At 47.9% G+C, this 25473-nt stretch overlaps 1 protein-coding gene across 5 annotated transcripts in view; it reads left to right on the top strand.

Annotated features, from left to right (window-relative positions):
• Positions 1 to 25473, top strand: part of RALGAPA1 (Ral GTPase activating protein catalytic subunit alpha 1) — a 371616-nt gene that overhangs the window by 161660 nt on the left and 184483 nt on the right. For 3 of the 5 annotated variants that reach the window (XM_075330777.1, XM_075330775.1, XM_075330776.1), the window contains 6 exons: positions 919 to 1089; positions 16015 to 16136; positions 16219 to 16441; positions 16520 to 16693; positions 21924 to 22061; positions 24752 to 24945. In XM_075330777.1, coding sequence (XP_075186892.1) covers positions 919 to 1089; positions 16015 to 16136; positions 16219 to 16441; positions 16520 to 16693; positions 21924 to 22061; positions 24752 to 24945 — 1022 coding nt within the window. Of the gene's footprint in view, positions 1 to 918; positions 2218 to 16014; positions 16137 to 16218; positions 16442 to 16519; positions 16694 to 21923; positions 22062 to 24751; positions 24946 to 25473 lie in introns of all 5 variants that reach the window. The other 2 variants (XM_075330774.1, XM_075330773.1) reach the window with 1 other exon arrangement.

Raw genomic sequence — 25473 nt, 5'->3', positions numbered from 1 at the left:
TTCAGGCGGCAGTTGAACACCTGTAAGAAGAGGCCGTTTTTTTTTTTTCGGCTCTTTTTATCGAGGTATTCTTTTACCCACCCAGGGATTGCTTTTGGACATCCCAATTGTCTGGGTCTCCCAATGGAGCGACAAAGAAGAAGGGAATTTTGTTTACTTACCGTAAATTCCTTTTCTTCTAGCTCCTATTGGGAGACCCAGCACCCGCCCCTGTTCCCTTCGGGCTGTTGTTTTTTTGTGTACACATGTTGTTCATGTTCATTGTTCTTTGGTTCATGGTTCAGTTCTCCGAACATCCTTCGGATTGAATTTACCTTAGACCAATTTATAAGTTTCCTCCTTCCTGCTTTTGCACCAAAACTGAGGAGCCCGTGATGCACGGGAGGGTGTATAGCAGAGGGGAGGGGTTACACTTTTTAAAGTGTAATACTTTGTGTGGCCTCCGGAGGCAGAAGCTATACACCCGATTGTCTGGGTCTCCCAATAGGAGCTAGAAGAAAAGGAATTTACGGTAAGTAAACAAAATTCCCTTCTTTGTTTTCTTTGGCTTTTACAGGGCTCTTTGTTTGCCTGTACATTTAATATAGATGTGATACCCCATCATAAATGGTCTCCGGAGTTTAAATGGGACAGATAAAGACATTACAAACTCCCTGCCAGTCCATTATAGAGGCTGACTGACAGATTCTCAGTTAACTCACCCTGCAGCCAGCATTAGATAATGCATTACAGCAGCTATAGAACGGAAACGGTGCAAAATTTTTAATGAAAGCCAATTGCAAAAATGATTTTTGGCCCCAATTACATGTATTTAAGTTAAAAAAAAATTAGTTGACAATCCCCCTTTAAATGGTTATACTTGGCTATAAAAGTAAAAAGAAAACACTTACAATGTTTTATTTTTTCTTCGTCTGACAGAAATGGAGGATGCACCCGTCCATCCACGTGTCCCCCGAGTAAGGCACTATTCGCAGAGCGAGGAGACGCCTACGGAGACGTTTGGAGGTGCCAATGAGGAGACCACAACTTTGCCGCGTAGCAGCAGCACATCTGACATTCTGGGGCCATTGGCAGCTGATAGAGTGAAAGGTGCAGTGCCAGGCGCAGAGCATCCCCCCCCTCAGATTCCGGACCCCCCTTGTGCTAACACACACTGTCAGGAGGCATCCCTAACGCAGGCGGATGACAGTATATACGATCACCTTTGCCAGCTGACTGGCTCAGCTGAACTGACGGACGCGGAGATAGAGCAGGGCTGGTACGAAGACTTAGAGGGAGGAGACATTTTGCCGTATTTACGGAGGGTTTTAAAAGAGCAAATCACGCAAGGCGATGGGATGGAGAAAAGCAAGGTCAGGTCTACTAGTGTGGAAAACAAAACTGAGCCCCTGGATGAGTCGGAGTGGAGCGATAAAGGAGAGGGTCACACCGTGTTATCCGAGGGGCTCCATCCAGCGCAGGCGGACACTGGGTCAGGTTTGGAGGGGCATGTGGCTAGGAGATCTGGGGGACTGAAGGTCCCTGGTAGATCCAGGGATGTTCATGTGCGGATACAGGCCGACGGAGAGGTAGATGAAAGTAGAACTGTCTCGGAGCATGGCGACCGGAGGAAAGGTCTGTGTAGGCAAGCGGCAGCGGAGGACGATGAGCTTCCAGAACTGCAACCTTCCCAGCCTCCACAATCCTCAGGAGGAGAACATGGGGCCAACATAAAGAACTTGTGTGAGTCTGTGACACACAAGGCCAAAGCCATCCGTCGGAAACGTAACACCGTGCAGGTCACGTTCCGTCCTTCCACCGAGGCTGTGCTTTTCTACAACTCCATGGAGAACAAGGATGCCCATTGGAAAACCAGGCTGCGCAAGCTGAGCGGCCTGAGCCCTACCTCCTCCTGTGTAGACACGGGGAAGCCCACGGCATACGCCGCCATGGGTGCGGTACGCGTAGCGTCAGGAGTTAGCCAGTCGGGTATCGACCAAAGTGATCTTCCCTACCGTCCCTCACATAAGGAACCTAGCCGCATCCGGCCGCGGGCTAGCAGTCAGGAGAGAGCCTCCTCTCATGCGTCTATAGGAGGCGTCTATAAATCTGTTGTTCATGCTCTCTCAAAACCTAAGGCCAGCGTGTCCCTGCAGAAGCAGCAAAGGACGGCAGCCGAGGCTCCACTGAGGGAACTGTACGGTCATGTATTGGGCTATTTTGGAAGGAAGGCAGCAGGTGAGACCCTTCAGCCCTGGGACGTGCTCCCAGAGCGCACGCAAAAGATGCAACACCCGTTTGGCTTTGTATTGCAGACGACAATCCCAGCTGCCAGCAATCAGGAGCTTCTTTTTGGGATGACTTGCCGCTTATACCTCACCCTCGTTGACCCCCTCTCTGGGATCTTTGCATGCGACTCCCCTGTGGCTGATATAACCTCTTCTGAAAGTGTTGTACTCCTCCTCCTTCCCTTACCTTCTTTTCAGCGATTCTGCTTTCTGTACTAATCCCAGTGAGGTGAGTGCTGTCACGTCCGGGCTACGTGGTAGTCGGGGATCACTTCTAATAAGTCTGTTGTCCTGCAGCCGTCTCGTTTTATGTTTCATGTAACCACCACCGGAGACCTCGATCAATGTGGAGTCTTATTATTTGTGTATTTAACATAAATCCGCTCCTGTCCGGGTGTCACCACTAAAGAGCACGATACCGGTATATTCCACTGACATAAAGGGGTATTCTGGCTGCAGCAAAAAGTTTAGAGATTTTTCAATATATACTTTTAAAAATATATATATATTATTATTATTATTTATTATTATAGCGCCATTTATTCCATGGCGCTTTACAAGTGAAAGAGGGTATACGTACAACAATCATTAACAGTACAAAACAGACTGGTATAGGAGGAGAGAGGACCCTGCCCGCGAGGGCTCACAGTCTACAGGGAATGGGTGATGGTACAGTAGGTGAGGACAGAGCTGGTTGCGCAGTGGTCTACTGGGCTGAGGGCTATTGTAGGTTGTAGGCTTGTTGGAAGAGGTGGGTCTTGAGGTTCCTCTTGAAGCTTTCCACGGTAGGGGAGAGTCTGATGTGCTGAGGTAGAGCGTTCCAGAGTATGGGGGATGCACGGGAGAAATCTTGTACACGATTGTGGGAAGAGGAGATAAGAGAGGAGCAGAGAAGGAGATCTTGTGAGGATCTAAGGTTGCGTGCAGGTAGGTACCAGGAGACTAGGTCACAGATGTAGGGAGGAGACAGGTTGTGGATGGCTTTGTAGGTCATGGTTAATGTTTTGAACTGGAGTCGTTGGGCGATGGGAAGCCAGTGAAGGGATTGGCAGAGTGGCGAGGCTGGGGAGTAGCGAGGGGAGAGGTGGATTAAGCGGGCTGCAGAGTTTAGGATAGATTGGAGGGATTCAAGAGTGTTGGAAGGGAGGCCAGAGAGCAGGAGGTTGCAGTAGTCGAGGCGGGAGATGATGAGGGCATGCACTAATGTTTTTGCAGATTCTTGGTTAAGAAAAGCACGGATACGGGAGATATTTTTGAGTTGTAATCGGCATGAGGTGAAGAGTGCTTGGATGTGTGGCTTGAAGGATAGAGCAGAGTCGAGGGTCACTCCAAGGCAACGAGCTTGTGAGACTGGGGTGAGTGAGCAACCATCAAGTTTGATGGAAAGGCTTGTTGGAGGAGATGAGTGAGGAGGAGGAAAGACAATAAACTCTGTTTTGTCCATGTTAAGTTTTAGGAATCGTGCAGAGAAGAAGGATGAAATAGCAGACAAACATTGTGGTATTTTGGTTAGTAGAGAGGTAATGTCAGGTCCAGAGAGGTAGATCTGTGTGTCATCGGCATAGAGATGATACTGGAAGCCGTGGGACTCTATGAGCTGTCCCAAGCCGAAGGTATAGATGGAGAACAGCAGGGATCCAAGAACTGAGCCTTGAGGGACACCGACAGATAGGGGGCGAGATGAGGAAGTGGTGTGAGAATGGGAGACGCTGAAAGTTCGGTCGGTTAGGTATGAGGAGATCCAAGATATATATATTTTTATATATATATATATATATATATATATATATATATATATATATATATATATAATATATATATATAGTATATAATACAATATATATGTATATTAATAATCTTTTTCTATAGTGCCAACATATTCCGCAGCGCCTTACAATTCAGGAGGATCATATACCAACAAGTAACAGTTATGGAGAATACCATATTTAGAGGGAAAAAAAGACAACCCTGCTCGTGAGAGGATACAATCTACAATGAGATATGGGGGGGGCAAGGTACAAGTGCTTATTTACAATGACAGTCCAGCCATCTCAAGGAAATGGGGGATAGATAATGGCTTCCTGGACCAGTTGGCCAGAGCCTTGAGATGCATTTGGGTGCGGTGGAGTTTGACTTGGGGTTATATTCTGAGAATACGTGGAGGGATTAAGTGAATTTAGTTCGGCTAGGGAGTGTGATAGGCCACCCTAAAGAGATGCGTTTTTAGGGAGCGTCTGAAGCTGAGTAAGTTGTGATTTGTCCTAGTTTCTTGGGGTAGAGCGTTCCAGAGGATTGGTGCAGCTCGGGAGAAGTCTTGGATCCGGGAGTGGGAGGTTCGGATTAGTGTGGACGTTAGTCGAAAGTCATTTGCAGAGCGTAGAGAATGGGTGGGGTGATAGAGAGGAGGGTGGAGATGTAGGGGGTGCTGCACTGTGGAGAGCTTTGTGGTGACAGAGAGGAGGGTGGAGATGTAGGGGGTGCCGCACTGTGGAGAGCTTTGTGGTGATAGAGAGGAGGATGGAGATGTAGGGGGTGCCGCACTGTGGAGAGCTTTGTGGTGATAGACAGAGAGGAGGGTGGAGATGTAGGGGGTGCTGCACTGTGGAGAGCTTTGTGGTGATAGAGAGGAAGGTGGAGATGTAGGGGGTGCCGCACTGTGGAGAGCTTTGTGGTGATAGAGAGGAGGGTGGAGATGTAGGGTGGTGCCGCACTGTGGAGAGCTTTGTGGTGATAGAGAGGAGGGTGGAGATGTAGGGTGGTGCCGCACTGTGGAGAGCTTTGTGGTGATAGAGAGGAAGGTGGAGATGTAGGGGGTGCTGCACTGTGGAGAGCTTTGTGGTGATAGAGAGGAGGGTGGAGATGTAGGGTGGTGCCGCACTGTGGAGAGCTTTGTGGTGATAGAGAGGAAGGTGGAGATGTAGGGGGGTGCCGCACTGTGGAGAGCTTTGTGGTGATAGAGAGGAGGGTGGAGATGTAGGGGGTGCTGCACTGTGGAGAGCTTTGTGGTGATAGAGAGGAGGGTGGAGATGTAGGGGGGGTGCTGCACTGTGGAGAGCTTTGTGGTGATAGAGAGGAGGGTGGAGATGTAGGGGGTGCCGCACTGTGGAGAGCTTTGTGGTGATAGAGAGGATGGTGGAGATGTAGGGGGTGCCGCACTGTGGAGAGCTTTGTGGTGATAGATAGAGAGGAGGGTGGAGATGTAGGGGTGCCGCACTGTGGAGAGCTTTGTGGTGATAGACAGAGAGGAGGGTGGAGATGTAGGGGGTGCCGCACTGTGGAGAGCTTTGTGGTGATAGAGAGGAGGGTGGAGATGTAGGGGGTGCCGCACTGTGGAGAGCTTTGTGGTGATAGAGAGGAGGGTGGAGATGTAGGGGGGGTGCTGCACTGTGGAGAGCTTTGTGGTGATAGAGAGGAGGGTGGAGATGTAGGGGGGGGCCGCACTGTGGAGAGCTTTGTGGTGATAGAGAGGAGGGTGGAGATGTAGGGGGGGTGCTGCACTGTGGAGAGCTTTGTGGTGATAGAGAGGAGGGTGGAGATGTAGGGGGGCCGCACTGTGGAGAGCTTTGTGGTGATAGAGAGGAGGGTGGAGATGTAGGGGGGCCGCACTGTGGAGAGCTTTGTGGTGATAGAGAGGAGGGTGGAGATGTAGGGGGTGCCGCACTGTGGAGAGCTTTGTGGTGATAGACAGAGAGGAGGGTGGAGATGTAGGGGGGTGCCGCACTGTGGAGAGCTTTGTGGTGATAGACAGAGAGGAGGGTGGCGATGTAGGGGGGTGCCGCACTGTGGAGAGCTTTGTGGTGATAGACAGAGAGGAGGGTGGAGATGTAGGGGGGGTGCCGCACTGTGGAGAGCTTTGTGGTGATAGAGAGGAGGGTGGAGATGTAGGGGGGTGCCGCACTGTGGAGAGCTTTGTGGTGATAGAGAGGAGGGTGGAGATGTAGGGGGGGTGCTGCACTGTGGAGAGCTTTGTGGTGATAGAGAGGAGGGTGGAGATGTAGGGGGGGGCCGCACTGTGGAGAGCTTTGTGGGTGAGAACAAGCAGTGTGAATTGGATCCTGTGATATATGGGCAGCCAGTGCAATGACTGGCACAGAGCAGAGGCATCTGAGTAGCGGATATCCAGGTAGGTGACCCTGGCTGCTGCATTAAGGCTGGACTGTAGAGGAGAGAGTCTAGTTAGGGGGAGACCAATTAATAGAGAGTTACAGTAGTCGAGGCGGGAGTGGATCAGGGCCACGCTGAGGATTTTTGTCGTTTCCATTGTGAGAAAGGGGCGGATTCTAGAGATGTTCTTGAGGTGCAAGCGGCAGGAGCGGGCAAGAGATTGTATGTGGGAGGTGAAGGAGAGATCAGTGTCAAGTATAACCCCCAGACAGTGGGATTGCTGCCTAGGACTTATCGTTGTGCCACACACAGAGAGGGAGATGTCAGGTTTAGGAAGGTTAGAAGATGGAGGGAATAGAAGAAGTTCAGTTTTGGAAAGGTTAAGTTTCAGATAGAGAGCAGACATGACATTGCAAACTACAGTCAGGCAGTCACTGGTGTTCTGTAGTACAGCGGGGGTGAGCTCAGGGGATGAGGTGTATAGCTGTGTGTCATCAGCATAAAGATGGTACTGAAAGCCCAATATACCGTATGTTTTTCTTATTTTGCCCAACCCCCTGCTCTAAAATCAAATGTAAAAAAAGTATTAAAAAATTAATCATTTAAGGTTCTATAAACTTTCAGGATGAAAATATGCTCATCTACTACTGAAAAATAAGAAGCTCATGGCTCTTCGAATGTATTGTGTGAAAATAAGAAAACCATACATAGTTACTATCACCGTAATTGTACGGTGCGATTCAAACACGAAAACATGTACATTTAAAGGGAATCTGTCAGTAGATATTTGCTATGTAATCTGAGAGCAGCATGATGTAGAGGCTGAGTCCCTGATTCCAGCGATGTGTCACTTACTGGACTGCTTGGTGTAGTTTTCAAAGAAAAAATCCTTGTTTCTCTGCTGTGGATGTAACAGACCTAAGACGTCTGGGCCGTGTATAACCCCGCCCGCACTCCTGATTGGCTACTGCCTGTATACGCATTGTCAGCAAGTTGCCAATCTGTGATGAGGGTGGGGTTATACGTGATCTAGACTGAACTAGTCCTCCAGTAAACACTGATTGTATTCAAACTACAGCACACAGTCTAGTAAGTGACACGTCCCAGGAATCAGGGTCTAAACACCTATATTATGCTGCTTTCAGATTAAATGCCAAAATCGGGCTGACAGATTCCCTTTAAAATGTAAAAATAAAAAACTGTACTCAAATAGCTTCTTTTTTTTTTCTCCATTCTTCCCCAAAAAGTATCAAAAGTTAATTAAATGATTTAAAAAAAATTGCATCCAATATCATTGTAAGAGTTAGAAAAACAAAAAACTGAACTTTTTGCTGGAACCATAATACCCCTAAATTAGCATTTTTGTTTTTTTTTTTTAAAGGACCAATCAGTGTAATTGTTGGTGGAAATTAATTCTCTTTTAATTCATGCTGATTCTCATTGCTGATATGTGAACATGTATCCAGGTCACACTGAAAGGCGTGTTCCCATTTAAGTAGGTGACCGCTTATTACTAGGATATGTCAACCCTTAAAGGGGTTGTCCGGCCTCCGGGTACAAGACTGCAGTCACTCTTTTTGACTGCAGACTTGCGAATTCACAGCACACTGTCAGGATTCGGCGATAGAGGCAATTTGAATACTTCCGGCCACATTCCAACTAGACGTGCCCGGCTCCACTCAATTTACTGGTATTGAGCGAGGCTGCACTCGTCTAGTTGGCATGTGACTGCATGTATGTAAATCGCATACTTGCGTCACGCACCTTCGAGTATCCTGACAGTGAGCACACTGCGCGCTGTGATGATTCAGAAGTTTTCTGGCCACATTCCAACTAGACGTGCCCGTCTCCAATCAGTTCACTGGTTTTAAGCAAGGCTGTGTATGTGTAGTTGGCATGTGATTGCATGTATGCAAATCGCATACTTGCGTCACGCACCTTCGAGTATACTGACAGGGAGTACACTGCACACTGTGAGGATTCAGAAGTTTTCTGGCCACATTACAACTAGACGTGCCTGGCTCCACTCAATTCACTGGTGTTGAGCGAGGCTGCACATGTCTAGTTGGCATGTGACTGCATGTATGTAAATCGCAAACTTGCATCATGCAGCTTCGAGTTCCTGGCATCAGAGAATCCTGACAGTGCGCACACTGCGCTCTCTGAAGATTCACAAGTCTTCAGTCATATAAGATGACTGCAGACTTGTACTCCAAAGCTAAACAACCCGTTTAAAGGATTGTTCCATTTCAGAACACTTTTGAGTATACGTTTTGTTAGTTATATAAAGAAAAAAAAACAGTGCTGGACCTGGGGAGGGTAAGTAATACTTAGTCTGAGTTCCCGCAGCTGCCCCTGTTGTGTCTGCAGCACTGACGTCATGTAGACAGCACTGCAGCCCATCACATATCAGCGTCTCTGCCCATATACATGACACCAGCAGCTGAACTTACTGATTGACCGTAGCACTGTCAGCGTGACGTCAGTGCTGCAGATAACTAACGAAGACCTAGGCAGCTGCCCAGCGCCAATGCTGGACCCAGGGAGGGTGGGAATACTTCAACTGTTTTTTATTTTTAAACTTCCAAAGTTTAGAACCAAACGTTTTTTGAAAGGCGAAAACCACTTTAGTTATTGCAGAGGTTGTAACCTTTGGGGTCTCCACTGTTCCTGAGAATGGGGGGGGCTTTTTCCCCTGCGGCGTTCCCAGTCTCCTGACTATAGTGGGAGCAGCATCTGACCCCGTATGATTGAACACGGCAGGGAAAAACTGTGGAGACACTGCAGCACTGTGGTCCTTCCATTACGGGGGTCCACACAGGTCGGACCCCTAGTGGTCATTCATTAAATGTTGTTACACCCCTTACTAAGGTGAGACCATCCCTTTACAGTGTATGACCTGTGAGCACAATCTTACAGTTATACAGTGTGTAGAGTACTATATGTGGAATATTGTAATCCATTACATTGCTTATCTTGTACTGATCTTCACATATAGCGTGTATTAGACTCCAGAGCTGCATTCACAATTCTGCAGGCTGCAGAGCTGAACTCGCCCAGGTTGCATCCTTATGTAATTTGCATCCCCATAGGTGCCTTTTTATTCCACGTACCATATTATACTAAATCTGTTAATAATCTGCCACATATGGGTCTGACGTGCCCAGGGCCAAGCAGCAGAATTGTGAATGTGGCTGTAATGTAGGTCATACTCAGGAGCAAAGAAACCACCCAAAACCACAACCTCTAAAAATATTCTTTATTATATTCATAAAAGGACATATAAAGACACCAAATGTCTATAACATAGAGGACAAAAGACAATGTGCTAGTGTATGACCAAATGAGGAGCAGAGGAAGTGTGCAGGATTATAGTATGAAATGCATAGTAGGATAGACTATATAGGTCTAGAAGGGGCTACATGGATCTACTACTTGCCCTTCCTACCAGCGGAGAGTGTCTTAATGTTTTGAACACCCCCCGCTCCAGATGGCTAACCCTGACTTTCCCTGCTCTTAGCTGGTCTATGCCCACCACCACCAGGTGAATTGTGTAAAACAGGACAAACGTATAAATTAAATTCTGTTGGTTCCTGAATTAGACTTGAACATGTGTTCCAGTCAAGATACTGTAAAAACAGCAGTTAGGATCAAGCTCCTGGGTCCACCTATTAGGCTGGTACCCCAAGCTTCTCCCGACGCGTTTCTCCCCCTCCTAACTTAATGTTCGGGGGTTCATCAGGGGTAAATTGCCAACAACACTTGGAAACACTACCAAGGTAAATAAAGCGGCAGCAAAATATGCCTGCTTGGTACGCCTTAAAATCTCCTATAAAGCATATTTGACTTCCTTTTAGCCAGAAAAAAATTGTCTCAGCATAAATGGGATGTTGTTAGGTGAAAGCACCTCATATCATATAGATAGCCACATTTCACAGAAATAGTCAGTATATCAAATCAATCTCTCGACTCCTGGATAGCACAGGAGTCTCACATAGCACAGTTATAATACTAGGGCATATGGAGACATCATAGGATATACCATCCGTGGCCCTGTGACCTGGACCTCCACTCTCTGAACCTTAATAGCGCTTGGAATATTTGACCAGAGGTTACGCCATATTACTGGTGTGAATATTGTCCGCTGAGGTTTAAAGCAGAGTCCCAGCGTCTCCATCCAGGAAAGATCTATTTTGCAGAGCCACCGTTTGAATTATAGAATATAGATCAATCCAATACAGGAGAAGGTAGATTCCCTCTCCTAGCCTGTCCGGTTTACACTGACAAGAGCCCTAGTATTGTTATTATTGAACTGTCTAATACTCGCATATTCATTCCGAATAGTGTGTGTGACCCCCCCCCCCCTGGCCTATCAGGTCGTCACAGGGTATTGTGCAATCTGCCCTTCTGTGCAGTATCCACCTCCTCCTTGGTTACAGATCCCCAACTACATGGTGTTGCCAAAACCAGCTAGTCAAAATCCTAGGAACACTCTGCACCACACCCACCAGACACACCAGTAGACGACCTGAGGGGTATAGGGTCACCCACATGGGGGGTTGGTTAAGGGGATGTCAGGAGTGTCAGGAGTAGGCCAGTGCAGTGTTGGAAGTGAAGGATAGGGGAGGTCAGGAGCTGGGCTCCTTGGAAGTCACTAGGTGGCAGACGGTGGTCTGGGCCTGGTAGTTGCTGGACCCCCGGTCGCAGGGGATCGTCACAAGGGGACTGTCGAGGAGCACAGCCGGTTGTCTTGTACCATCACCGGGCTGGGACCAGGGCACGACGGGGTATGTGGACTCTAGGTCAGGGAGTCGCTTCAGGCGACCTGACAATTTACCCGACAAGGACGAAGCCTTCAAGATCCGCTCTCCACCCGCTCCAAAATCGGGGTACTAGTGCAACGAGAGGGATAGGACTTTCCACTAAAACGGTCCAGGAAATCCCAAGCGTGAACCCCGAGAGCAAGCTCCCTCAGTTAGCCACACTGGGGAGCGGGACCCAACTAGTTTCAAGCTTTTTGGGCCAACCAAGAAGAGAACAAGGTGCCAAGGGAAAGGTCACAGATCATCAGGCAACACCAGCAGGAACGGGACCCAAATGTGCTCCCCTCAGCGGCAGCGGTGTCCAGAACTTTGGTTTACTAAGTTGTCGGTGTCAGCATTATTGGACTGAGTACACAAGTGACCCCTTACCTCCCCAACGGCACACCCCTGTCACCATCACCGAATCCCGGGGCATTCCCCCTGCCCGTGGAGGGGTTAAACACCTAGCTGCCCATGCCATCGTCACTGGGTACTCCCAACTGCAGCGGTGGTACTTCACCTTACCACACACCACGAGTGGCGTCACGAACTCTCAGTACACCATCCCCTGTAAATATCCCTTTAATTCGAGTGGCCGCGAGACCCCCAGGTCCGGATGCCCCATCAAGAAACCGCGGATCCGGATCCGAGCAGCCCAGCTGCTAACGCGGGGGCGGCACATGTGCAATGCAAGTCAATGGGGAATATTCGCAATGTAACGGATAACCCGATAGTGCGGAATTCGGGTTTCTCGTTACATTACGAGTTTTCCCCCATTGACTTGCATTGCACACACTATTCGGAATGAATACGTGAGTATTAGACAGTATCATTATGAGTATAGCGAGTACCAATAGTTAGGTACTCGCTCAACTCTAGTCTTTACCAAATGAGATCTGTCAGGTGGTCCACTCCATTATATGCCAGTATTACAGGGCGAAAAGTTGCACGAAATAAGGTGCACAGACCCTGTAATATAATGTCCCCTGTAGAAGGCGCCATATATGACACCCAACGGTGCTCCGACTACCTTATAACTCAGCAGCGCCATTGCCTCTGACTCGGCCGTTTCATTTTGAACCAACTTCCTCATACTAAGGGTTGTCCTCTCCCGGTAATGCAGCTTTCATCATGGTATCATGCAAAGGTTCTCACGTTTCTGATTCACATTGACATAATCTCTTTTTCTTGTGATTGGAAACCTCCATGATTGTATTCAGAGGCTCCTTAATTGGCCACAGTTGACCATACTTGACCCTAGAAGACCTTTTTGTTATGTGAAAGGGTTATTTATACCTTTCCATATATGATCGGTACGAGTCTGATCACTAGGACCACCACAATCACAAGGGTCCTGCAAGTGAGCGTAGTGTTAGGCCGGGTACACATATCCGGCTTTTCGCCGGTTTGACGGATGCGGCGCACGCCAGTACAGTGTATACAGTACACTGGCAGCGCAACAAGCTCCGGTCACATACTGTCATGTGACCGGAGCATGTGACCCGGAAGTTGCGGCGCTGCCACTGTACTGTATCATACTGTACTGGCGTGCGCCGCATCCGTCAAACCGGCGAAAAGCCGGATATGTGTACCCGGCCTTAGTGTGTGACCTCCATCCGCTCTGGGAGAAGCCACCATACCTGTAATCCACACGTGCACTCTCTCCAGAGGGACACCGGTCCCTTGTCCTTGTGATCCTGACTGTTCTTATATTGATCACTTATCCTATATAGAGGTTATGAACGGCCAACCCCTTTAAACATGGGATCCTGTCTAAGCTCCTAAGTATTTTATTTTACTGAGGGCAAGAGTGAAACTGTATCCGTAAGGTTCAGACGGAGCATTCCACCGTCACGGACTGACCCCAACTTACAGCCATATAGGCTCTTAGGAAAGTTGTCGTCTGGAGACCCGCGATCAGTCCAGGCATTATTGTGAAATACCCCATCTGAACCCGGTCTAAGGCCGCTTTCCCAGATTGGACATTCACAGAGTACAGACTGCAATGCCCGATTCTACCGAGTCCCCTCATAGACATGTATGGAGCCTACCTGCAGCCTCTGCATTGTAGACAGGACTTAGGAAAGCTTACGGGCAGGTTTAACAGCTTTACTTGTGCTGAGGAGTCAGTCTCCGCTACTGCTTCACTGATGTCACGTTGCCATTGTCACCCTTGTCACCACCACATGTATGGAAGCGCAGTGCCATGTAACACGCCCGGCACCAGTGTCTCGCGAGCATCGGCTTTCAGTGTTCCCTGTTGTGCCAGTGTCTGTGTGTCTCTGTGGGAATGCTGGTATCTGGGAGAAACACAGTCTGGTTCACTATCTAAATATCACTTAGGCCGGGGCCTTTCATTTTTATGAGCATTTGCCCGTGTGTCCTGTACACAGGTTATCATTGGGTTGATGTTCTCTCAGTTAGGCAAAAAGATTGAATATATGCCCACTCTACGAGCCCTATGGAGTCCCTGACCTCAATATAGAAGGGGTTTTTTAAGTTGTATATTACAAAGTGATCCTTATATCCCCTGACCCATCCACTGGGGTCTTCTCTCCTCCTCTGCGCTGGTCATTGCCCCCTGAACGCAGCTTCCTTATTCTGTGCCCGAGGACGGCCAAGGCAAACTGGGCCAGGATTGAGAAGGACCACTGATGGCACAAATACAATATGATGCCCAGATCAATGCGATGATTAATAAATTGCTAATAATCTCCAGCATCTAAGGCTCTGGGATCCAGCACTGGCACCGATGGACGACATTGACCTATGATTTGCTCCGCTGGTTTTTAGGAACAGTTGTCTATGACCATTTTGTTTCCACTGCCGGCTGCATTTAGAGAACTGGAAACCAACGGGTGAAAACTTGAGTTCAGTTATTTTTTTGTTTTCTTTCTTTCTCTCTTTTTCACTTTGTAGCATTTTTTTTCTGCTTTTTTTTTTAATCTTTTTTTATACTCTAATTCTCTTGCACACTCTTTCCCTTGCCTTCTCTCTCCCTTTCTATTTTCTGTTTCCCTCCCTCGTTCTTTTTTTTTTATTTATTTATCCTATTTTCTTTTTCCTTTCTTTCTTTTCTCCTACACTTTTTCTCTATCTTTCTATTTTTGGTTCTTTCTTTCTTTTTTTCCTTTTTTTTTTTTTATACTTTTTTGCCTTTTTTATTTTTCGTTGTTACTTTTTTATTTCGCTTTCCTTTATTTTATTTTTCCTTTTTTGTCTTTTTTTACTTTTTTTTCCTTTTTTATTTTTCTTCCCTTTTTTCTGCCTTTTTTCCGCCTTTTTTATTTTTCTTTTTTCCTTTTTTTTTTCTTTTTTTTTTTTTTTCCTCTTCAACTTCTCTTCACTGTCTTTCATTCCTCACTTTTCTCTCTCGCACTCTCTCTTTATCCTTCTCTTTCTCTGTGTGTGTGTCCCTCTCTCTATCTCTCTCTCTATCTCTCTCTCTCGCTTTACACCCCTATTATAGTTGATATACTGTAACTTCAGTGATATGGTAGTGTGTATAGACACATGATGACCTCCCTGTCAGATGGAGGACATGGTCCATAGGATTTAATTCCCACGACCCATGTTGGATGAGGTCCTCCTCTGACCGAATAACACAATTGGAATGAAGCGTACCGCTAACTGTTCTCCTTTATTACGCTGTACGTACCCCACGTCTCCTTACATGTATAGACACAAGATAGCCTCCCTGTCAGATGAAGGACCTGGTCCATAGGATTTAATTCCCACAACCCATGTTGGATGAGGTCCTCCTCTGACCGAAAAACCCAACTGCAATGAAGCGTACCGCTAACTACCATATTCTCCTTCTTTACGCTGTATCTACCCCACATCTCCTTACATGTATACACACAAGACGACCTCCCTGTCAAATGGAAGACACGGTCCATATGATTAAATTCCCAGAACCCATGTTGGATGAGGTCCTCCTCTGATCGAATAACCCAACTGTGATGAAGCGTTCCGCTAACTGTTCTCCTTCGTTTCGCTGTACGTACCCCACGTCTCCTTACATGTATAGACACAAGACTACCTCCCTGTCAGATGGAGGACATACTCCATACGATTTTGTTCCCACAACCCATGTTGGATGAGGTCCTCCTCTGACCAAATAACCCAACTGCAATGAAGCGTTCCGCTAACTGTTCTTCGTTTCGCTGTATGTAACCCACGTCTCCTTACATGTATAGACACAAGATGACCTCCCTGTCAGATGGAGGACATGCTCCATACGATTTTGTTCCCACAACCCATGTTGGATGAGGTCCTCCTCTGACCAAATAACCCAACTGCAATGAAGCGTTCCGCTAACTGTTCTTCATTTCTCTGTACATACACCACGTCTCCTGACATATGGACTCATGAAGTTGACTCTGCCAACACTATAGTTTGCTTGGATAAGAATGATCTCCAGAAATGACTGACCGGCTATCTGGTTTTCTTTTTGGGTTGTTCTCTTGTGTAAAGCAGCTTGGTCTATAGAGAATGGATTTGGAAATCCGGGAAAAGATGAGCACGTGGGGCAGACTTCTTCCTTTATTTGAAGTGGTCCTTTCCTCCTCCTATAACCTGCCGGCTCTGCTTCTAGGAATGACCTTGCTTTTAGAATTCCACCCAGATTCCACTAACTGCTTAATACCGAAACCTGCAAAGCGTTTCAGAAATGACTAATCCCAAACACACGATCGGCGAAACCCCCTCCTTAATCGCATGCTGCACCCCTAACCAGTCTATTCCCTTACCCGCCCCAATACCTCCTTGCTTGTTTCTGCCCGAGGATTGAGCAGAATTCTCAAAATCCATGATTTCTTTCTTTTTTATTTCCCTTGTAGCCACCAAAGAAGACTTGGCTCCTCAGATAAGTGCCCTGAACAGTGACCTCAACTCCAGCTCCAACATCCCAGATCTAATGGATGAGTTTATAGCCGAAAGGCTGAGGTCCGGCGCGGTTCCAGTAAGAATTGAATGTTTTCTCGTCAGTATAAGGTGTGTCTTAAGTCAGCAGTTATCTGATTACTCTTTCTATTGTTTTCCAGAATTTGACAAGAAGAGGTAGCAGTCCCGGCAGTCTGGAGGTTCCTAAAGACTTGCCTGACCCACTAAACAAACATAGCCAAATGCGTCCGGCCGATGATCCAGGGGTCCCGTCGGAATGGACCTCCCCGGCGAGTGCGGCCAGCAGTGACCTCCTGAGCTCAGACAGCCACTCCGACTCGTTCAATGCCTTCCAGTATGATGGGAGGAAATTTGAAGGAGAAGGTAGACAAAAATTAAAAGCAGTGTAATAGAGGTGATAACGGGGACCAGCACCCGTCATAGCTTTTCCGTTTCTTTTAGCTGGATTCCCATTTGGCAACGATTCGGCAGTTCCCACCACAGAGACAGATGCAGCGTCTGTACAACTTAGCACTGAAGAACCGGAGGTTGTAAGCCTGACAACGCTGCACATCGACTCCGAAACCAGCAGCCTAAACCAGCAGGCCCTGTGTGCAGATGTGCTGGTCACCGCAGGTATTCATTCTCCTGGTGAGACGTAAAAAGTGACATGTAACAATATACAAAACAAGAATGCCACGGAGACACCATCACATGTTTCTCAACGCTGGCAGGAAACTAGCCAGGTCTTTCACCGGGAAGGAACAACCACGGGAAGGGCAGTCTCCAGTCAAGGAAACCACCTAGGCCAAAACATGGTATCCATCCACAGACAGCTGTTTCGGGGTATTTGCCCCCTCATCAGTGTGGAGTACGAAACTGGCTAGTGGGAGCAATGCCTAGTAGAAGACTACATAGGTAAGGATGGTTGACCTCAGGGAGATCAACATCCAACACCGCGGAGACACCATCACGTGTTTCTCAACGCAGTGACACTAGAACAAGGCCCCCTAGGAAAAGATGCAAAACAAGAATGCCGCGGAGACACCATCACATGTTTCTCAACGCTGGCAGGAAACTAGCCATGTCTTTCACTGGGAAGGGCAGTCTCCAGTCAAGGAAACCACCTATACCAAAACATGGTATCCATCGGGGTACCCCGAAACAGCTGTCTGGGGATGGATACCATGTTTTGGTATAGGCGGTTTCCTTGACTGGAGACTGCCCTTCCCGTGGTTGTTCCTTCCCGGTGGAAGACCTGGCTAGTTTCCTGCCAGCGTTGAGAAACACGTGATGGTGTCTCCGCGGTGTTGGATGTTGATCTCCCCGAGGTCAACCATCCTTACCTATGTAACAATATACAGTCATAGCCAAAAGTGTTGGTACCTTTCAAATTGGAAAAAAGAGCCAGCTTACCGGTAATCCATTCCATTTGGTATTGTAGCTCAGGCCATAGGCTTCTGAACGGAAGAAGAGAGGTCTCACCGCATTAATGAAAAAGATATTTCCCAGCAGAACAAAGATTGCTTTATAATCCAAAGTTCTGGAGTAAAATGTAACTTTTATTTACACCTATAAAATGACACCACACCATAGAACTGGCAGTGAAGGAGTGCTGTTATACTCTAGGCTACGCGTTTCGGCGTGACTCTACTCCTTCATCATGGTCAAGGATACAGAAAAAGTGCAATAAAAGATAATTAAAAAGTCATATATACCCTAAAATGTCTCAAGTGAAAGTCACAAGCGAGGGCTGATTTTCTGCAAGGAAGACTTGTGCTTTTACTCGTAAACATAGGAAATGTTCTTGGTCTCTAAAAGCAGCAATAATATAAATTACAGAACAGGGTCGGACATATTCAGACGCACAGGGGCCCAAGAGGTATGGGGCCACTTCTACCTCCAGAGCAGGTGAAATTGTGCATTATGATGAGCTATTGGCCTGTTACAGAATAAAGGTTTTGGGTCATTTGCTCTGGTGAACACTGTCCTTACGAAACCCTCAAATCAATAGCATATTTGCTCCGGTTTTTGTTTTTTTTTGTTTGTTTTTTTACCTTTGACCCAACCAAAAAATAAATTTCTACCCACTATTACTTCATCAGAAAAATGAAAAAGTATGGCTTTTGATGAGCTGAGATGGAATGTTTGCAACATCACTAAGTATCAAACAATCCTTATGGGTATGCAGTAGTGATGAACGGGCACTACCATGCTCAGTACTCGTAACTATCGATGAGTGGGCACTACCATGCTCGGGTGCTCTGTACTGGTAACTAGTAATGAGCGGGCACTACCATGCTCTGGTGCTAAGTACTCGTAACTAGTGATGAGCGGGCACTACCATGCTCGGGTGCTCAGTACTGGTAACTAGTAATGAGCGGGCACTACTATGCTCTGGTGCTAAGTACTCGTAACTAGTGATGAGCGGGCACTACCATGCTCAGGTGCTCAGTACTCGTAACTAGTAATGAGCGGGCACTACTATGCTCTGGTGCTAAGTACTCGTAACTAGTGATGGGCGGGCACTACCATGCTCGGGTGCTCAGTACTCGTAACTAGTGATGAGCGGGCACTACCATGCTCAGGTGCTCAGTACTGGTAACTAGTAATGAGCGGGCACTACTATGCTCTGGTGCTAAGTACTCGTAACTAGTGATGAGCGGGCACTACCATGCTCAGGTGCTCAGTACTGGTAACTAGTAATGAGCGGGCACTACTATGCTCTGGTGCTAAGTACTCGTAACTAGTGATGAGCGGGCACTACCATAGTCAGGTGCTCAGTACTCGTAACTAGTGATGGGCGGGCACTACCATGCTCGGGTGCTCAGTACTCGTAACTAGTGATGAGCGGGCACTACCATGCTCAGTGGTTCAGTACTCTTAACTAGTGATGAGCGGGCACTACCATGCTCTGGTGCTCAGTACTGGTAACTAGTGATGAGCGGGCACTACCATGCTCAGGTGCTCAGTACTGGTAACTAGTGATGAGCGGGCACTACTATGCTCTGGTGCTAAGTACTCGTAACTAGTGATGAGCGGGCACTACCATAGTCAGGTGCTCAGTACTCGTAACTAGTGATGGGCGGGCACTACCATGCTCGGGTGCTCAGTACTGGTAACTAGTGATGAGCGGGCACTACCATGCTCAGGGGTTCAGTACTCGTAACTAGTGATGAGCGGGCACTACCATGCTCAGGTGCTCAGTACTGGTAACTAGTGATGAGCGGGCACTACCATGCTCAGGGGTTCAGTACTCGTAACTAGTGATGAGCGGGCACTACCATGCTCAGGTGCTCAGTACTGGTAACTAGTGATGAGCGGGCACTACCATAGTCAGGTGCTCAGTACTCGTAACTAGTGATGAGCGGGCACTACCATGCTCGGGTGCTCAGTACTCGTAACTAGTGATGAGCGGGCACTACCATGCTCGGGTGCTCAGTACTCGTAACTAGTGATGGGTGGGCACAACCATGCTCGGGTGCTCAGTATTTGTAACTAGTGATGAGCGGGCACTACCATGCTCGGGTGCTCTGTACTCGTAACTAGTGATGAGCGGGCACTACCATGCTCAGGTACTCAGTACTCGTAACTAGTGATGAGCGGGCACTACCATGCTCGGGTGCTCAGTACTCGTAACTAGTGATGAGCGGACACTACCATGCTCAGGTGCTCAGTACTCGTAACTAATGATGAGCGAGCACTACCATGCTCAGGTGCTCAGTACTCGTAACTAGTGATGAGCGGGCACTACCATGCTCAGGTGCTCAGTACTCGTAACTACTGATGAACGGGCACTACCATGCTCGGGTACTCGTAACTCAATACTCATCACTAGTTACGAGTACCGAGCATGGTAGTGCCCGCTCATCACTAGTTATGAGTACCGAGCATGGTAGTGCCCGCTCATCACTAGTTACGAGTACAGATCACCTGAGCATGGTAGTGCTCACTCATCACTAGTTACGAGTACTGAGCACCTGAGCATGGTAGTGCCCGCTCATCACTAGTTACGAGTACTGAGCACCCGAGCATGGTAGTGCCCGCTCATCACTAGTTACGAGTACTGAGCACCTGAGCATGGTAGTGCCCGCTCATCACTAGTTACGAGTACTGAGCACCCGAGCATGGTAGTGCCCGCTCATCACTAGTTACGAGTACTGAGCACCCGAGCATGGTAGTGCCCGCTCATCACTAGTTACGAGTACTGAGCACCCGAGCATGGTAGTGCCCGCTCATTACTAGTTACCAGTACTGAGCACCCGAGCATGGTAGTGCCCGCTCATCACTAGTTACAAGTACTGAGCACCTGAGCATGGTAGTGCCCGCTCATCACTAGTTACGAGTACTGAGCACCCGAGCATGGTAGTGCCTGCTCATCACTAGTTACGAGTACTGAGCACCCGAGCATGGTAGTGCCCGCTCATCACTAGTTACCAGTACAGAGCACCCGAGCATGGTAGTGCCCGCTCATCACTAGTTACCAGTACTGAGCACCTGAGCATGGTAGTGCCCGCTCATCATTAGTTACCAGTACTGAGCCCCCGAGCATTGTAGTGCCCGCTCATCACTAGTTACGAGTACTGAGCACCCGAGCATGGTAGTGCCCGCTCATCATTAGTTACCAGTACTGAGCTCCCGAGCATGGTAGTGCCCGCTCATCACTAGTTACGAGTACCGAGCACCCGAGCATGGTAGTGCTTGCTCATCATTAGTTACCAGTACTGAGCACCTGAGCATGGTAGTGCCCGCTCATCACTAGTTACCAGTACTGAGCACCTGAGCATGGTAGTGCCCGCTCATCACTAGTTACTAGTACTGAGCACCCGAGCATGGTAGTGCCCACTCATCACTAGTTACCAGTACTGAGCACCCGAGCATGGTAGTGCCCGCTCATCACTAGTTACCAGTACTGAGCACCTGAGCATGGTAGTGCCCGCTCATCACTAGTTACCAGTACTGAGCACCTGAGCATGGTAGTGCCCGCTCATCACTAGTTACTAGTACTGAGCACCCGAGCATGGTAGTGCCCGCTCATCACTAGTTACGAGTACTGAGCACCCGAGCATGGTAGTGCCCGCTCATCACTAGTTACCAGTACTGAGCACCCGAGCATGGTAGTGCCCGCTCATCACTAGTTACGAGTACTGAGCACCTGAACATGGTAGTGCCCGCTCATCACTAGTTACTAGTACTGAGCACCCGAGCATGGTAGTGCCCGCTCATCACTAGTTACCAGTATTGAGCACCTGAACATGGTAGTGCCCGCTCATCACTAGTTACCAGCACTGAGCACCCGAGCATGGTAGTGCCCGCTCATCACTAGTTAGGAGCACCCGAGCATGGTAGTGCCCGCTCATCACTAGTTAGGAGCACCCGAGCATGGTAGTGCCCGCTCATCACTAGTTAGGAGCACCCGAGCATGGTAGTGCCCGCTCATCACTAGTTAGGAGCACCCGAGCGTGGTACTGTTTGTTCATCACTAGCCGTTTTTTTTCTACCTTTTCATGTACAGGCCACTAGAGGGAGCAATAAACCCTCCTGTAAATGTGTCCATACACCGTCTTATATAGAGGAACACTGTCTGTTCTCAGTGGGGAGAGGGGAATACACCATTGCCAGATAACTCTGACCGCGGTTTACCTTCCCTGAGAAGTAAAGATCATGTTGAAGACTTGTTGCTGTTAGTGTATATAGCATTAGTTAAAGGGGTTGTGTTATGGCTGCTGAGGACTATATAATAATATATATACTCTGTGATAGTGTTTTGGATCCTAGCACGAGAAGCTGATTGAGAGCCGCGATTATTTACAATGCTATCATTTGCAGTAAATCGCAGTGTGACTTCCTTGTAATGCTGTTTTAGGCTCTGAGAATGTGTCCCCTGCCGTGTCCGCTCACGGCTCCCGCTCCCAGACGCCGTCCCCTGCTGCTTTCACATCGGAACAGACAGAACTGCACGAAAAGCTGCAACACTCCGTCCTGCAGACGCCGGATGATATAGGTAAATTACACAGTACTTTCATGATTTAGGATTGTTTTGTAGTTTTATTGTATCTTAAAGGGAATCTGTCTCCAGGTTTTTACCACCTAATCAGAGAGAAGAATGATGGCGGGGCTGAGATCCTGATTCCAGTGATGTGTCACTTACTGGGCTGCTTGCTGTAGTTTTCATAATATCAGCAGCAGATTATCACTAGAGGACAAGTAAACCTGCTGCCATGTAGTCCTTCATATTCATGAGCTGTGTCTAACCCTTTACCCACCACTGATTGGCTGCTTTTTGTGTATGCTGTGCATAGACGGAAAGCTGCTAATCAGTGGTCAGGGCATTTTGCAGAGAACTAGTAGATCTGCTGCAGATAAAACAATGATAATATCAAAACTGCAGCTAACAGCCCAGTAAGTGATATATATCGCTAGAATCGTGGTTTCTGTTCTTCCATCATGTTGCTCTCAGCATAGCAAGAACCTGTTATATTAAGAATCTAAAGGATTTATTTTTCAGAATAACGTGTACAGCGGAGAATGAAAGATTGCAGAATTCTATAGATAAACACCATATACCGTATTTTTCGTTTTATAAGACGCACCGGATTATAAGATGCTTCCCAAATTTGGAGGGAAATAAAAGGTTAAAGAAAAATATGGGGTCCATTTTATAATCTGGTGGTGTCTTACCAGGGAGAGGGGGCAGCAGCGGAGTGGGGGTCACAGGAGGCAGGGGCGGTAGTGGAGTACTGCAAGTAGTATACAGGGGGGCCCAGATACTCACTGCGGGTGCTGCTCTGTGCGGGGCCGGCGACGCCGCTCTGCTCTGTGCAGGGCTGGTGATGGAGCAGCCCGTGCCCAGAGCAGAACGGAGCAGCCCGTGCCCAGAGCAGAACGGAGCGGCTCCAAACAGAACAGCGTCGCACAGACCGGCAGCACAGTGCATTGCTTGGAGCATCTTCCTGCCTCCTTTGACCCCTCTGCACAACCCCCCGGTAAGCTACATTCGGATGTTAAGACGCACCCCTCATTTTCCTCCCAAAGTTTTGGGAGGAAAAGTGCGTTTTATAATCCGCAAAATACGGTAAAAATTTGTCTCGGCCGTGCAGTGTTGTTCAGGGTTTGTTCCTGTAGGTGTCAGTGTTGCGCTTCCTTTGCGGTCAGATTACAGCATTGATCAGCAAGAAGACCATGGTGGTCCTCTGTTCAATTTTAGCACTCGGTGTAACTCCCATACGGCAGACCACGAGGGTATTACGGGGACCATAAGCTGGTGGGTCCTGGCATTTTGATTTTAATGGTATTTGCATCCTCAGGGAACACAATGATGGAGCAGGGAGCCATCTGCTCCCTCTATCACTATTTTGCTGAAGCGTCAATTGTGTTTGTAATGAGACAAAGATCACTTTTGCTGTACCGTGTTAGTTGTAATCACACACTGCAGTGAGTCAGGAGAGCAGACTGTCAGTCATTACATGTCTCACACTGGTAATGTCACCTTTCATTTAAAATAATCTCTGGAGGCCAATTCTCATGGAGACTATTCTCCAGCCTGTAGATCTTAGCAGATCATATACATATTAAAGAAAATCATGGATTTCTTTGGAATAAGACATTGGTTGCAGATATGAAGGTATCATTTTATTCACTTTTTATGACCTGAATGTACATGTAGACAGCTTTGGATAGCTGCGGCAGATTCCCTTTAAGGCCTAACACACACGGCATGAAAATCGGTGCGAGTGGAGTGCGATAAAAAAATCCACTCGGACCAATTCTAGCCTGTGTCAGCGCACATAAGCGATTATTTTCTCAGCCCTAATCGGACCGAGAAAACAGTCACAGCATGCTGCTCGTGCAATGCGAGTCTTGTTTCTCTCGCACCCATTCAGGTCTATGGGGTGAGAGAAAAATCGCACTGCACTCGCATTACACTAGTGTACCGCGAGTGCAGGGCGAGAATGGCAATAGCTGGCAACGAAGGAGAGAGGGAGATAAATCCCTCCCGCCCCTCCTCAGCGCCGTCCCTCCCCTCCTCAGCGCCGTCCCTCCCCTCCTCAGCGCCGTCCCTCCCTTCCTCAGCGCCGGCCCGCCCCCGCAGCTGTGGTCCGATCTCGCAATTGGAGCACAGTCGCAGGGACACTCGCATGACACTCGGCTCTGCTGTACTGCCAGCGTGAGCCGAGTGTCATGCGAGAGGATCGTAGTAATCCCCGTGTGGCCCCAGTCTAAGCCATTTTCATACCTCCATGAAACATGCACCATGTTCTGATTGCAGTAGCCAGCCTGACTGGTGGGGTCTTTTGTCCGGAGCTCACTGCCTGTGGATCAGTTAGCTCAGGTAAGGAGACCTATCGGTTGGGCTGAGTACAGCCATCGAGCACGGTCTATGTTGCCATAAGACGGCTTATTCCCATTCGGGCAGCGCATATATGAGTAAGACATTACCAGAACAGGCTTTTAGCCACAATGTATGAAGAACAGACCATGAAAATTACAAAGGCTAGAAATACAAAAAGTTAGAAAATCGTATAAATCCTCATTATACGACAAGTGAGCCTATAGCGATCTGTCCGAGAAAGCCTTCTAGGCTCTAGGGTGGGCAATGCTATACTATCGCCAGTGCCCTATACACTTTTGCATGGGGTTTTTACAGTTGATGTATATTTTTCGGAGTGTCCCGCTACTTGCTTTCTTTTCCAGAGCCCTGTGAATTTCCGCTGGAGAGCTGCAGTGTGATGGCGGGTGGGACACTGACCGGCTGGCATTCCGACGTATCAACCGTCATGTGGCGGAGAATGCTGGGCATCCTGGGAGATGTCAATAACATAAGCAATCCCGAGATCCACGCACAAGTTTTTGATTACCTGTGTGAACTGTGGCAGAATCTGGCCAAGGTAATCCACCGTGTCATGTAGTATCTGAAACTTCGTTGCCTTTGACATTAGATGAATGTTGGCCACATCCGGGCCACCAAAAATGTAATGTGTATATGTATGCTCAGTGGCGTAACTAGTTTGATGGGCCCCGGTGCAAATCTTGGACTTGGGCCTCCCATTTCCGTGAGTTGGTCAAATGCATGTATATGTAAGTATACATTTAATGTTCTAAATCTTATAAAGACATACGGTTGCCCTCCCCCCTATTATGTAGTAATGTCCCCTATCCTGTTCTAATGTACCCCAATACATATAAATATGTCTCCCATCTTGGTATATATGTCTCCCATCTTGGTATATATGTCTCTCATCTTGGTATATATGTCTCCCATCTTGGTATATATGTCTCCCATCTTGGTATATATGTCTCCTATCTTGGTATATATGTCCCCCATCTTGGTATATATGTCCTCCATCTTGGTTTGTATGTTCCCCATCTTGGTATATATGTCCTCCATCTTGGTATGTATGCTCCCCATCCTGGTA

This window comes from Anomaloglossus baeobatrachus, chromosome 12 (genome assembly GCF_048569485.1).
Source record: "Anomaloglossus baeobatrachus isolate aAnoBae1 chromosome 12, aAnoBae1.hap1, whole genome shotgun sequence".
In the NCBI taxonomy this organism is placed as follows: Eukaryota; Metazoa; Chordata; class Amphibia; order Anura; family Aromobatidae; genus Anomaloglossus; species Anomaloglossus baeobatrachus.
Note: the sequence above shows the minus strand (reverse complement) of the source record. Positions and strands in the feature narration are given on the sequence as shown.